Consider the following 13,137-nt stretch of genomic DNA (forward strand, 5'->3'; position numbering starts at 1 on the left):
GCTGACTGTGTGTGTGTCAGGGAAAACTTACTCAAAAGCTGTGTGGCTTGAAAGTGGCGAGAGGGGCCTTTTGCTGGTGACTTTGAAGGAAGACACCTGACACCAACGTGTGACAGACAGACAGACATTGGGCAGTAGACAAGCAACTGCAACTCCTTTCCTTTACCTTGCTGCAAAGTTGTTCTGTTTGAATCCTCGCAACAGGTCATTTCACTCAGGGTAGCCATGAACACCCCCAGGTCCTCTTTCAGCTTCTGGCCTCACACTGTGAGGCCAGCATAGTCTTTGCAGTCCCCGCAGAATCCCTGCTTCAAAAAGGGCTTCCTGGTTTATTTTGTCCAAGTGGAAAAAATAGCTTGTGCTATGGAGCTAATCCAGGTACAGTACGCTAAATAAGTGTTTTGTCTGCAGTCAGCGGGAAAGTTGTTGATGGGTGATCTTTTTTTCTTAAGTCGCCAAAGGTTTTAAAAGAGCTTAAGTTAAACGTCATCTTCCTGGCATTGCTTTCCTTCCAATTAACGTAGACTAACATTATTAACTGTCCCTTCTCTTCCTATCCCACCTTCCTTGAAGTGACCTAAACTTCAGAATGCTTCCTAAAGAGGCTTTCTGGTTAAATTAAGCATTTTTTCCCCTTTATTTGCTCAATTATTATTCTGCCAGTCTGTCTTCTTGCTCCGAGTTTCCCAGAAAGAGAAAAGATGGCCGGCATAACATGGGCAATCCCTTGAGTATTACAGACAGGAGACAGCTGGCCAGGCACATGTGAATAGAGAAAAGGGACGAACAAGATAAAATTCTACGAACCCGATTAAAGAAAAAAGCTCCCTAGTTCAAGGAAAGTGACCACACCCATCCTATTTCTTTGGTCTCCAACTGTTTTCTAATGCACATTTTGTATTGAGTGTGGCTTAAGCTGTGGAGGAATATCTAGCTTGTCTTGGTTTCTGTGGCAGGATCTGTGGGGAAACACTTCTTAAACGGTGTTTGCCCTGGGGTAGGCATGATTACCTGGGCAGGTTTCTCCCTGTCCCTGGCCTTCTGGATGGAAGCCGGTCATCCCGATGGGAGGACTCTGGTTTTGTTCAGCATCTTGATTCCTGGGTGAAGCCTCTCTCCTACCTTGTTCTGAGCACTTAATGGGCTGGGATGTCCCAACCAAAGTTTGTAAGAGCTGCACCCTGTTTCACCGGATGGCAGAAGAGAGCCCAGCACCAATCAGCTCCAGCCCTGCTTAGACTTTTTGTTTTTTGAGGTCAACCAAAACCAACCAGAGGCTGCTTACTGACAAAGCCCCCAATAGGAGGACAGAAAGTGGGGGGATGACCAGGGAGATGCAGGCATTCTGCAGTCCCATGAATGCGGTTGTTCTGGTCCTTTGAAGAACGGGTGTGCCTGCTCTCCTCGTCCCCCAGTAACTTGTTTTGTAAAAAAATCAACCCAATTGTTGATCAAGCCATCTGTTTGTTCCTAAACCTGACATAGCAGCAAATATGCACTCTCTTCCCCCACCTTCTCGAGTTCTGGCTCTTCCTGTTTTCCCAGCAGAACATTTTATCACTTGTCCTTCTAGATTTGCACACAGCTTGTTTTCAAAATGTGTTTTATGCACTTTTGTAATAGTTCTTCCAATTTTGTGATAATTCTGCCTCCGGTTTAACTCTTCATCCGCTCGGACACCAAATTAAGTCTTTGATCAGGCAGGCAGCCTGCTCTTAACATGTCCAGGGGGAAACCTACCCATTTCATTTGCAGCCAATGAGGGAGAAATTAGATTAACACTCTGGTGTTCAGCAAAGCAATTTTCTTTACTCTGGGAAGCTCAAGTCGGCAAACATCACCCTCAGTGTTCCAATTCTGTTCCTTAATCTGTTGGTGACCTATCTGGCCCAGATCTTACCATCATTTTGTGGGGTGGCGACATGTTGGTTAGTCCTCAGGAGACCTGGCGGAAGATTTGCTGCCTGTTAGACAATATCAAGTAGCAAGTCATGGGAAAGACCACCTCAGTTGGGGGTCATGAATTGTTGAACCACCTGAATTTGGAAGCGGCCATGCTTTATTCTCCATTTCATCTCATGTCTAGGAGAAACCCTGGTGGCATTTGAACTGGATCTCTGCAATTCCTTTGCGTCCTTGGTTTCTCTGCTGATTCAGATAGGAATCCTGCTGTGGCTCACGCACAAGCTTGTCGGGTTGCCCCCCCCCCCATCTGAGATGCTTCAAACCCTTCTGTTCTTGCTCCCTTGCCAGAAGAACGGCATGTTTGAAGGCCTAATTCATGAGACCTGAAGTTGTGGGTGTGTGGAGGATGTTCTGGCATTCCTGAACTCTTCATTCAGCCAGAACCATGACTCTTCTTCTCTGGGCCCCTCCCTGGCATTTTGCAAGCTTGTTTTTCCATTGTCACTTACTGGATTTTCTGCAGTAATCAGAAGTTCTTGAGATGTTCCAAAACTGCCATCGCTACTTGGATTTGTTCTAATCCTATCCTGTCAATCTATATATGTATGAGGGCGGAGATTCGTTCTTCGAGCTTGTGGGTTGGTTTCTGAACGTTTCATTACCAGGCTAGGTAACATCTTCAGCGGAATTTAGGGACTGTTGGTGCTGGTGTTGTTCTGCTTTTAAGGGCTCTGTGTGGTCAGTAGGTCTTGTGAAGGGAGGGTCACGTCAGTTGAGGGTCACATCAGGTGAGGGTCTTGTGACGGGCAGGTGAGGGTCTTGTGATGGGTTGTATAAGCAAAACACCAACACTGACACTCCCTAAATTCTGCTGAAGATCTTACCTTGCCTGGTAATGAAACGTTTTGGAAACCAGCCCACAAGCTCGGAGAACGAACCTCCGCCCTCATCCTACACCTGAGCTACAGGTATTCGCCACTATCGCAAACCCTCCATATATCTCAAAAAAGCTGTGGCATAAAACTCAAGACTGTTGGCTTGTGAGGTTTGTTTTCAGGGGGAAAAAGCAGATTTTCGTAATTCTTTGGTAGGCAGAATATAGTTGCTTGGAGATTAGCAGAGAGCACAAAATAATCTGTGTCCACTTCACTGTTAAAATCTTCAGCGATCCCTCTGTTTGTGATCCTCTTAGGCTGCAGACCAGAGAGGAGCTGGCATTTCCTGAAAAGATCAGCTCGATAAACATGATGAGAACAGGGAGTTCCGTGCAGACGAGGAAAATAGGTTAATGGAGGGAAGCTCTTGGCGCCCAGCACTTCCCTTCTGGGAGAGCCTTTGGCACTTGGTGCCCACAAACCAGGGATCCTCTGCTTCTATGACGACTTGGAAAATGATCTGGTAGGTTGGCTTTTGTGGACAGGAGAAGAATTGAGGCAGCCTGGGATATCAGTGAGAAGATCTTTAAAACGGCCAGCGCTGGTTCCGTTTATGTGCCCTCATTCTGCTTCCGGACTGGCTCTTCTTCATAGCAGATCAACTTCCAAAACCAATCTCCCCCCCGCCCCCCGCCCCACTTCCACAAGAGCTTGTTTTGCAGTGTAAGATGGGCCACGTATATTGTATATTTTCTATATTCCTCTTTGGAATTATCACAGCAATAAATTTAACACTCCCATCTCTCTCAGTTGCTGCAGTGGTTAGCCTGCTAAACTTTTGTTGTTCCCAGGGGTTTTGCCAAAAATAGGTCGAGGTGCAGTTCACTTGAGAAACTTCCCCATGGAGCACTCACCCTTAGCTGACAGTGAAGGGAAGGTGTTGTAGTTGGGCCAGCCAAGCCAGAAAGCAAAGGACAAGGGCTTCTGCCCAAGCAGACGACCTCTGGCCTATAGGGAGGGAGGGGAGATGTGCTGCGTGGGCATCCTCACAGCCTTGTTCCAAGCAAAGGGTTCCTCCTCGGAACCAAAGGATGCACCGCTCACCTGGTGGCCTTTGGGACATGCTGAGCAGCCATTCACAGCCCTCGGTGGGAGGGCCAAGTTGGGGAAGATTAAGGGAGAGAGTTGCAGAGTCAGGCTGGAGCGTGTGGGTTACTCCAGGCTGTGGCTCCCTCTGCTGAATGAATTCTGCCTTTAAGAAGGCTGTTGTGTGGCCGACCTAGAGGGGGGTGTGTGTCGGTTTTTATCCACCGAATCACCTTGTCATTTTTTAAAAAACCACCTGCATGAACCCTTTTTTTTGTCTTTTTAAAGTGCATACAGAAGTCTGTTTTGTCAGTAAAGGAAGTAATTTATTTGGAAAACAGTACAAATTCCTAAACAGAGTTGTATTTTAAACTGAACATCAAATCCATGGTGAAGACCTTTATGGGGATAAGAGATTGTTATAAAATCTGTAACTTGAAAAAAAATGAAACCAGTGTTTGTTTTAAACCCTACTTGCTATACTGAAATTAGAAATAATTTGCATACCTTTAAACTCATTTCTTCCTTCTTATACGCCTACAGACACACGTGCTATCAATGCAAACTATGACAATGTGCTAAAATGGGACACTATCATTATAAAGTCTAATTTTCCACCCAACCTCTCCAGATAACACTAATTGTGCCTGGATGTGGTTGTGTGAAAATGTGTGTGCTCACATGCAGAAACAGTTTCTATTTAACTTGTGGCAAAAATCAAAACTCAGGGATGCTTCTGGCCTGCAAAGGAAATGCCCCTAAAAGCAGAGCAATGGCACACTGCTTGTCTGCAGATGTCTTATCGTAGCCACAGCTGGCCACCCGACACACCCTCTTTGCAAACCCCTCAGGCACTGTGATTTCTGCACATCTGCACTGGTTTGGTCTGGTCTGGATTCTCCTTGGTTGGCACACAAACACTTTTAACTGATAACCTTGGTCAGCTCCGAATTGCGTCTTGTAGGACAGCATCAATCCCAAATTGCAAGTTTAGAATTTACGCATCGCATCTGTCACCGAGGTTAGTGAGGAGCTGGCGAGGGCTGGCGAGCTGACGTCATAGCCCAGCTTCTTCATGTCCTTGGTCACCACATTGAAGGAAACAGTGACAAAGCCTTGTGAGCGGACTCTGGTCACTGCAAAGGAGCAAGTGGAGACTTAGCAGGGCTCTTACAAAGCAACACATTACTAGCAAAGGGGGTCAGACCCAAGACCCCTCTTGTTTGGGGTTCTGTGGCTAACGGGGCAGCCCCATAAGCTGGCATGGAGCACAAAAGCATGGCATTCTCCCTAATGCTGGGAATTCTGCAGCTGAACTCGGGCCATCTTCCTCAAGACATTCATTGCTTTTTGCCCATCCTAAACTTTTGGCAGCTGGCTTCCCCCGACAAGTAGGAACAGCCTCAACCATAAGCATGCTCTGACTTGGCAGTTTGGGCATACATTCTTCTCTCTGGACACAAAGGCATCTTTGCCCTCCCGAACATGCCAGACATAAGCACAGAGCACTCCAAGCACCCACCTTCACGGCCTTCGCCCTGGGCTACCACCTTGGGGTCAGTGAATTCGGGATATCTGCCTGTCAGCCAGCTGGGAGAAAAACAAAAGGGAAGGCTGAGAGTCAAATCACCAACCTGGGGTTTATTCAGCCAAAGTCCTGAGGACTTCATGCCACCAAATGCCTATTCAACTCCCAGCTCCCTCCATCCCGGAATTTCTTCTTCCCAGAATATATGTAAATCAACACATTTTCCACCAAAGTGAATATTCATGAATCCTGTTTTACTGGCGATTTTCCCTGAAAAGGTGCAAGGGACAGAACAAAAGGAGTGAATGATGAAGAAGCCCACCAACCAACCAATTGTTGCTGTTTCAGCAGGCAAAAATATCTCATTTTCAAAACCGAGCAATTCCTCAAAAAAATAAAAATAAAAAAATGGAGAAAGGATTGTAGCCACCTTGTTAACTTCTGCAGTCTGGAGGTCGATTCTGGAACGAACATTGGGAGGATCCTCTGGTGCCTGAAAACAGAATTTAGGCAATCAAAAACTAGCAGAAGAATTGATCAACGGAAACGCCAAAGCCCATCCTGAGTCTGGTCCTCCTTCCCACACCAACCAACCCCCACCCCCCCACCCCCCCGCCCTCTATCCCAGGCAGGAAAACAAATCACTAACAAGGTGACAAAACCTTTATGGTTGCTTCTCCGAGTCCTTGGTGCCCCAAAGAATCAAATACTCTTGACTAAATTACAGTCTAAAGAAGGACAAGGCTACTTTCATGCATCAAAATCACACGGAGAGTTGGAACAAGTAAGAGAGGTCGATCCGGGTTGTGGTGAACTCACCTGCCTGGTGTAAAAGGGACATGAACAGCCCCGTATCCACGAATCACGTCATTCCCAAAAAGATCTGGACCATATACACTGATGACGATCTGTGGCCCTGCAAGAACAGAAAGGGCAACAAACATCAGATGCTCTGGCCTGCCCCACAGTTCAATGTTCCTTCGCCCAAGGATCAGTGATGGGGCACAACGTGGGGCGACCCCTGCAAAGTCAGTCTGTGACCTGCAATGACTAACCAATGCTGCTGGAATAAACCATGGCCCAGATATGGCACATCCACCCCACCCCAACTATTTCTTAGCAAAATTTTATGGAGATGGATTGATGTAACCTTTTTAGTAATTCTGGAGCTAGAATTTCTCTCAAATAACAAGAGCTTCTTGCAAGCACTCGCTACTGCCCCCCCCCCAAAAAGAAAAGTTTCTGCCTCTCTGGAGTTCTGCTGAAATTTAAGGCAATTCTCACGCAGTGTCCAATTCTTGCTGGCCTGAAAGGACAAAGCCTAAACCTGGTTGGAATCGGTCAGTTCTCCTTGTACTTAATGTCATTTATTGACGCAACTTGTCACCAGCCCAAACATGGTTCAAAACAGGCCCCTGGGTCAGAGGTGACAAGAACCCTGCTATGCCCTGCCCAGGTCCTTCCCACCTACAGCCAAAGGGGTTGGTGCTTTTGAAGGTGACATCAATGGGGAAGTTCCAGACCAGGTTTTGATGGACATTCCGGCTCTTGGACGTGATCTGAGAGATGCCTTCTTCCAGGCCCTATGGGAAAGCCAAGGAGACAAGCTGGAACCATCTTTGGTGGCACCCAGAGCTGGCACAGACGGAGAGCTCGAGCAGCGGACCGGACTAGACTTCCAAGCTGCCTTCATTCTATCTTCTTTGAGGTGGCCAGGTGGGCCCATCCCCCCTCCCCTGCCTAGAGTCCAAAGGGTCGTGGGACCCAGAAGCTGGAACCCTCAGTTTAGCTGATCCTCCCGCAGCCAAGAGTCACAAGCGGGACTCCTCCCCCCCCCTTTTACCCCCTCTGCATTTCTTATTTGCAGGGAGGGGGCTTCGGGCTGCGCTCTCTGGGGGTAGCCCTTTCAAGCGGAATCCCTTTCCTGCATCGTTGACCCACCGAAGTCGGAGCCCAGTCGGGGCCGTACACAAAGCAGTACTTGCAGTAGAGGTCGTCAAATTCTGGGAACTGCGAAGGGAAAGAAAGGCATTAAATTTGGCTGGAGATCTAACCTCCTGGACAGACAGTACCAAACCGCCCCTGGAAGGTGCCAGATTTTGTTCCCAGCAGCTGAAATAAGACAAAACTCCTCTCTTCCCAGGTGGGTCTCCCTCCCTCCCTCCCTCCCTCCCTCCGGCTTGTTTCCTTGAGGGGGCTGAAAGCCGGGGGGGGGGGGGAACGGAGGGGTCTCTCTGCAGCAATCCCAGCGGAGCTGTCCAGACCTCAGGAGCGGGGAACGGGCACCTTCCCCAACTGGGCGCCCGCTGCAGAACCCTTAGATAACCGGCCCCCCTCCCCAGGGCAGTTTGGGGGAGCTGCGGTGCCAGGTCTCAGCTCGGGAGGCAGGAGAAGATGCGCACGAGCAGCGCTGCTGCTGCTGCGCCTATCCTAAGCCTCTTGCCCTTTCTTTCAGCTGCAAACTGCACCCGCGCTATTTGCGCCTCAAAGCTACACCCGCTGGGTTCGTGCCTAAAAGCTGCACCGCTGGGCGCCCGTCCGAAGCCGCCTCTGGATGCAAAAGGGGGGATCCGAGACGGAGAGAGGTATCCTGTTCTTGCAGGACACAGAGTAGAGAATCCATCCCCCCCCCTATGGGACTTGGAACGCGCCACTGCAAAGGCGGCGCCCGGGCGGGAGATACCAAGTCGCCCTCCGGAAGGGGGGGAGACAAAGAAGCACGCCGGCTCGCCGCGCCATTCGGGGAGCCGGTCGACGAAGCCGGTCCGCTGGCCCACCTGCGCGCTCTCGATCTGCCCGCTGACCATGAGGAGGAAGACGGTGGGGCTTGCGGAGGCGGCCGCCATCGGGCCTCGCGGCGCGGCAGGAGGAGGCCCGTCGCTAAGGGCGCGTCTTCCACCTCCCTGGCAACGGCGGACGGCGAGCCTCTGGAGACAATTTCCGCCCTCGCGCGAAAGGGATCGACTTTTTCGCTAGGAGATCTGAGCTTGTGCACGCGCGAGAGCCTTTCCGACAACCTTACCTAGCGACCTCCGGGGCGGTCCGGATTTAGCCCCCCATCCATTTTCCCGGGCACTTTGGAAGTAAGCCTCCCCCCCTCCCGATGATGAGACTCCCCTCTCCAGGGGTCCGCCAAGGAGTTTGAACCACAAGCAGGGGGCTCAACCTTGGCCGCTGTAAGACTCGTGGACTTCAACTTGTAAGCTGGGTGGGGAATTCTGGGAGTTGAAGTCCTCAAGTCTTAAAAGTTGCCAAGGTTGGAGACCCGCTGGCTTAAAGCATCGTTCTAGCAACTGCGTTTTATTCGCAGCGGCTAGTATTGTGAGAAAGGTAGCAACGTAGCACGTCTGTTGTAGAAACACCTCCTCTTAAACAAATTTTTGCACATTAAAGTTAAAAGGCTTTGGCAGAAAACGGCAACTCATGACACCAGTAGTAATCGGGAGTTTTGGGCACCATACAAAAGAGATTCACTCAATGTTTGGAGGTGTTGAATTTACTAAACTTGACACTACAGCACCGCAAAAAACCCCACATCTATTGAGACTTTTGTGTATTTCTGTGATTCTTAACTGGCTGTTTGAAACCGAATGTTGAATGAAGAGATGAAATAATCACAAAAAGGGCTGAGCTTAAAAGCTCCAAGTTTTCCTATTTTTATTGCAGGAGGCTTCTCTAAGCTACTAAACTGGGTTTCTGCCACCACTAGATGTCCCTGTTTAGTTATCTAATTCAATTATGACATGATTGCAATTTCTTTGATTGCTATGAGCTGCCCAGAGTCGTTGAGAGCCGGGTGGGGGACACGTTTAATCCTTCTTCATCATCACCATCTCTCTCAAGTGGTTTCCCAGTTTGTTACTTTCTTAATGCACTGGATAACAACTTCCAATCTAGTATGTGAGATGGGCAGCAATATAAATCTGCTAAACAAGTAATACATAAGAAAACAGCCAGGCAGCCTTTGGGTGCGGGCAGCGGGAGCTGTCCTGTAGCCTATTTTTCAGGGCAGGAAGTGTGTGTATGTGTGTGTGTGTGGGGGGAGGAAGATCTACTGACTGTGTGTATGTGTGTGTTGCTCAACTCCAAAACTGAGGGATATTTAGATCTCTGACTTTGTTACTATGGCTTTATTTTTTTGTTTTGGTACATGTGTAAACTGTGCTTTGTGATTTTGTCCCTGCTTTGTTTATGTTTGTTGGAAAGCCAGTCTCAAGCAATGAAGGAATCATTCTGAGATGTGGCAGGATAAGAAACATCCCCTTTGGCGCCCAGTGCTGACCTGCCGTCTCCAGCTTGCTCCCGTTGGAGGGTTCTGGCTTGGGTCTCCTGGGCAGAGATGGACCCCAAATCTTGAGTCCTCTTGGCCTCCCTGCTTGATGGGGAGAAGCAGCAGCTGGCAGAACTTCTAATTGCTGCGTCTCTGGCTCTGATTTTCTGGTAGGCACCAATTCCTTGGTCTTTTCCGCTTTCTGAAGAGCAACTTGTAAAGTTGCTGGGGAGAAACCAGCCTGTTTCTTGATGGCCTCCTGGATGAACTATTCTGGGATTCTTGATGGTCTCCCGTGAGTTCCCAGGCCCTGCTCTGTGTCTCATCCTTAATTGGCAGCCTGGGAGACAGTGAACCGAGAGAGTTCCTTGTTTCAGGCATTGAAAAAAAAAGCCCTTTTGACCGTCACTTCATTAAAATGCCAGTACATCGTCTTTTGAAGCTGCCAGCAAGAACTCGACTGTTTTCTTGCCAGGTCCATTTAGTGTGTGTGTGACTTCTGCTGAGCCCAATTTGCAAAGCTCCTAGACTCTTTCTTACCATGCCAGCTTTTTTGGTGTGGTGCAGCCAGGCGGGGCTGAAGCTACGGTCACGTCTGCCCACCGAGAAACCGTCTGGCCTCTTCGCTCGTCTTTCTCCCAAATTCTGGTCCCAGGCATGAAAGCCATGTCACGGATAAGGCTTCGGAAAGATGAAGGGGCTGCATTAAAGCAGCTTTTGGCAATTGGGATAGGAGGCAGAAACTTGCAGGCATCAAGCCTATCTGGCTTTGGGGCAACAGCATCCGAGATACCTGGATGGCAGCAAGTGAAACCCCCACCCCCACCTTCAGTTGCTCCCGTGACCGTTGGTCACAAATGGTCACACCAGATTCAGATTTTTGCCCTCGCTTTTGTTTTGGGTCCATTTTACTTAGGTGATCTTCTACTCCTGTCTGCTTTCCTAGAGCCTGTCTCTTCCCAACTTCCGTTCTGGGAATGGAAGTATCTTCCACAGGAGTTCCATCCCGCTCAGTTATACCTTGCAGTGGTTGAGGACCCTGGGATTATTGGTCAAGGCTTAGAAGAGCAGTGATGTGTGTTGCAGCATTGCTGAGGACCGCAAAGCCTTGAAATCCATTACTGCTTCACCCAGCAGACCTAAGAGTTAGATCTTCAGCTCCCTCTTTAAAGCCCCAGCCAAGGGCTTCTCACCGATTCGTCTCGCTGTTCAGCCCAAGATCCAAACAGGACTTTTTGTCTCTTGGATGGCAGCCCAGTTCATCGAAACAGACCCTCGGCTTCACCCTTTGAAGGACGAGGGCATCTGAGACGGAGTGATTCCTGGCATTCCGGGGCCCCTCTGGTTGCTTTTGTGCAGCAGTGACGTTTTGGTGGCAAACTGGAGTTAGCTTTGCTGGGGAACCACAAACAAACCCTTCTTGGGCATTTTGATGTCCCTGGTTGTACTTGGCAATCAAATTTCGGATCCCTCCTACACCCCCTTTGCATTTATGATGACACAGTGTTTCTTTGCCGAGGCTGACAACGTGAGTTCCTATTTCTCTTTTCTCTGTGCACAATGTTGTCTTGCACAAGAAGCATAAATCAAAGCCTTCTCTGGAAGACGGCAAGTATATAAATCCTAATTCTTTCAAGGGGGGAGGGAGAGAAGACAACAAGATGCCTTTGTTGGCGTCTGCATTTCTGTCTCTTCGGCTCAGCTGGTTCTGAAAAAAGCTTTGAGTACCTGTCCTCCTGCGTTAATAAATGACTCACTCTAGCATCAAAGAAAATGGTTTGACAGTCGGGTGCTTCTGCTCAGGGACACCCCATTAATCCTCTCCAAGCAGGGTGCCTGCCAATCAGGAGGAACACTCTGAAGCTCAGCCTGAGAACAGGGCCTCGGTTGAGAGGGTCAGCAACTTGGCCCTTTGGCCACATCTAGACTTCCTGGGCCAGGGTTTACCACCTTTTATCTGACAAGGCAAGAGAAGGATGACCTCCGCTTCCTGGTCAACCGGTTGATCAGGCCCCCTCCTGGGAGACTGTTGGGCTCTCTTGGGCAGTTGGTTGGCCACTAGGAGAAGGGACCAGTGCACTAGTGGTTCTCTGTGGTGCCACCACCAACTTGGCTGGCATCAAAAAAAGGTTGGACTAATTCATGAAAGTCTTGGGGATCAATTTACTCTGGATGGTTGGAGGATGTCCCTAAAGGCCATCTGCTGAGAGACTGGTGGGCTTCCTTGGGCAGTTGGTTGACCTCTGCAAGAATGAAGTGGTGGACAAGATGGGCCAAGGCATGGCTTAGATTCTTATGTTCTTTATTTCCTTTCTGGAGCTGCTGATTATTGTCAGAGACGTCTGAGTTGCAGAGAGCTGCTGTATCTTTGCGTGGATCGTAATGATGAGACATTGGTATCTGTCTTACCTAAAATAATGGGAAGCTTAATGCTTAGACTGTACAGGTCTAATTTTATTGACTTGAAATTCTCTCTCTGCATCCATCCTTTGCTTAAAGACACTCTCTCCTGCCCTGAGCAATTGTGGATGCAGTCCTCATTCAGTGAAAAATCAAATCTTTCATCGTTGGAAGATGTTGGAAGTGACATAAAGGCTAATAATTTTCCTCAATATTTGTACAAGCTCTTGGAGATAAATAATTCAGTTGACGTTCTCCATTAAATCTGACTTCAGAAAGCTTTTATGCCAAGACATAGTAGATCATAATGGTTTCTATTCTTTAAGTTTTTCTCTCGCACTTTCTTCCCCCCTTCCTTCCTTCCTTCCTTCCTTCCTTCCTTCCTTCCTTCCCCTTCCCTTCCTGCAAACCTTCAGAGAACCTAATGGTATCCGATAAGTATGGAAAATAGATTATTTGCTGCAGTCAAATAACCCCCTGTTTCCACTCTATTTATACCACTGGCCCAAACAAACACCAAGTTATAGTGAGAGAACTTAAATTCTTTTTTGAGCTATTGTGTTGTTTAAAAATTCAAGCCACATGATTGGTTTTAATCCTTGGGAAAAGGGTTGGGGTCAGAAGTGATTAGATTGAGGCTTGTTTTCCTTGTCCTCCTTGTGTCTCTCTCAATGTGGCTCGGACCCCTGAGGATACGCCTGCAAGGGAAGACCAACTCTGGGAGGTCATTTCCCACATTAATCAGGGAGAAACGGCATGTCAGTGGAAAACAGAACAGACATCTGGCAAGGCCTCTCCTGCCTGCCTCTCGGGAAGAGAGAGAGACAAGCCTTTTGGTCATGCAAGAACCCAAACGGCTTCTCTGGATCAGCCTATCCAGCCTTCACGATAGCCCTTGAAGCTAAGGTTGTTTTTTTCTAAGATAACTTTTATTGTCATTTTTTTTACTGTGGGCACACTGGCACACATTAAAAATGAAATCTTGTTGCCAACAGATTGGGAAGGCCCAGGAGAAAAGAGCTGGGTTTCACCCCTTGCTTGAACCTGGGGGCACCTGGCTGCTTCAGAGAGGC

The 13,137-nt window shown here is 48.6% G+C and overlaps 1 protein-coding gene across 2 annotated transcripts; it reads right to left on the minus strand.

The window, feature by feature from the left end:
• Nucleotides 1-1,575: 1,575 nt before the first annotated feature.
• On the minus strand, nt 1,576-8,343 carry B9D1 (B9 domain containing 1). Of its 2 annotated transcripts, XM_083373051.1 has the most exons (7): nt 8,172-8,343; nt 7,336-7,404; nt 6,866-6,977; nt 6,214-6,310; nt 5,825-5,887; nt 5,389-5,456; nt 1,576-5,002 (listed from the first exon to the last, which is right to left on the minus strand). In XM_083373051.1, exons 1-7 carry the CDS (start codon nt 8,238-8,240, stop codon nt 4,857-4,859), a joined length of 624 nt encoding a protein of 207 aa, XP_083229177.1. In that variant the 5' UTR covers nt 8,241-8,343; the 3' UTR covers nt 1,576-4,856. The 2 variants fall into 2 exon arrangements, 1 of the variants encoding a protein (XP_083229177.1); XR_014493709.1 differs by lacking the exon at nt 5,389-5,456 and having other exon boundaries at nt 4,950-5,002; nt 5,501-5,887.
• Nucleotides 8,344-13,137: the final 4,794 nt, after the last annotated feature.

Source organism: Vipera ursinii (genome assembly GCF_947247035.1).
Source record: "Vipera ursinii genome assembly, chromosome: 13".
In the NCBI taxonomy this organism is placed as follows: domain Eukaryota; kingdom Metazoa; phylum Chordata; class Lepidosauria; order Squamata; family Viperidae; genus Vipera; species Vipera ursinii.

What these genes read in the sequence shown, in the direction of transcription:
- B9D1 (XM_083373051.1), bottom strand. Translation starts at nt 8,240, where the DNA reads ATGGCGGCCGCCTCCGCAAGCCCCACCGTCTTCCTCCTCATGGTCAGC. An exon ending in CCGACTGGGCTCCGACTTCG is followed by an intron (nt 6,978 to 7,335) that starts GTGGGTCAACGA and finishes GCTTTCCCATAG; the next exon opens with GGCCTGGAAGAAGGCATCTC. An exon ending in AAGCACCAACCCCTTTGGCT is followed by an intron (nt 6,311 to 6,865) that starts GTAGGTGGGAAG and finishes CTGTTCTTGCAG; the next exon opens with GGCCACAGATCGTCATCAGT.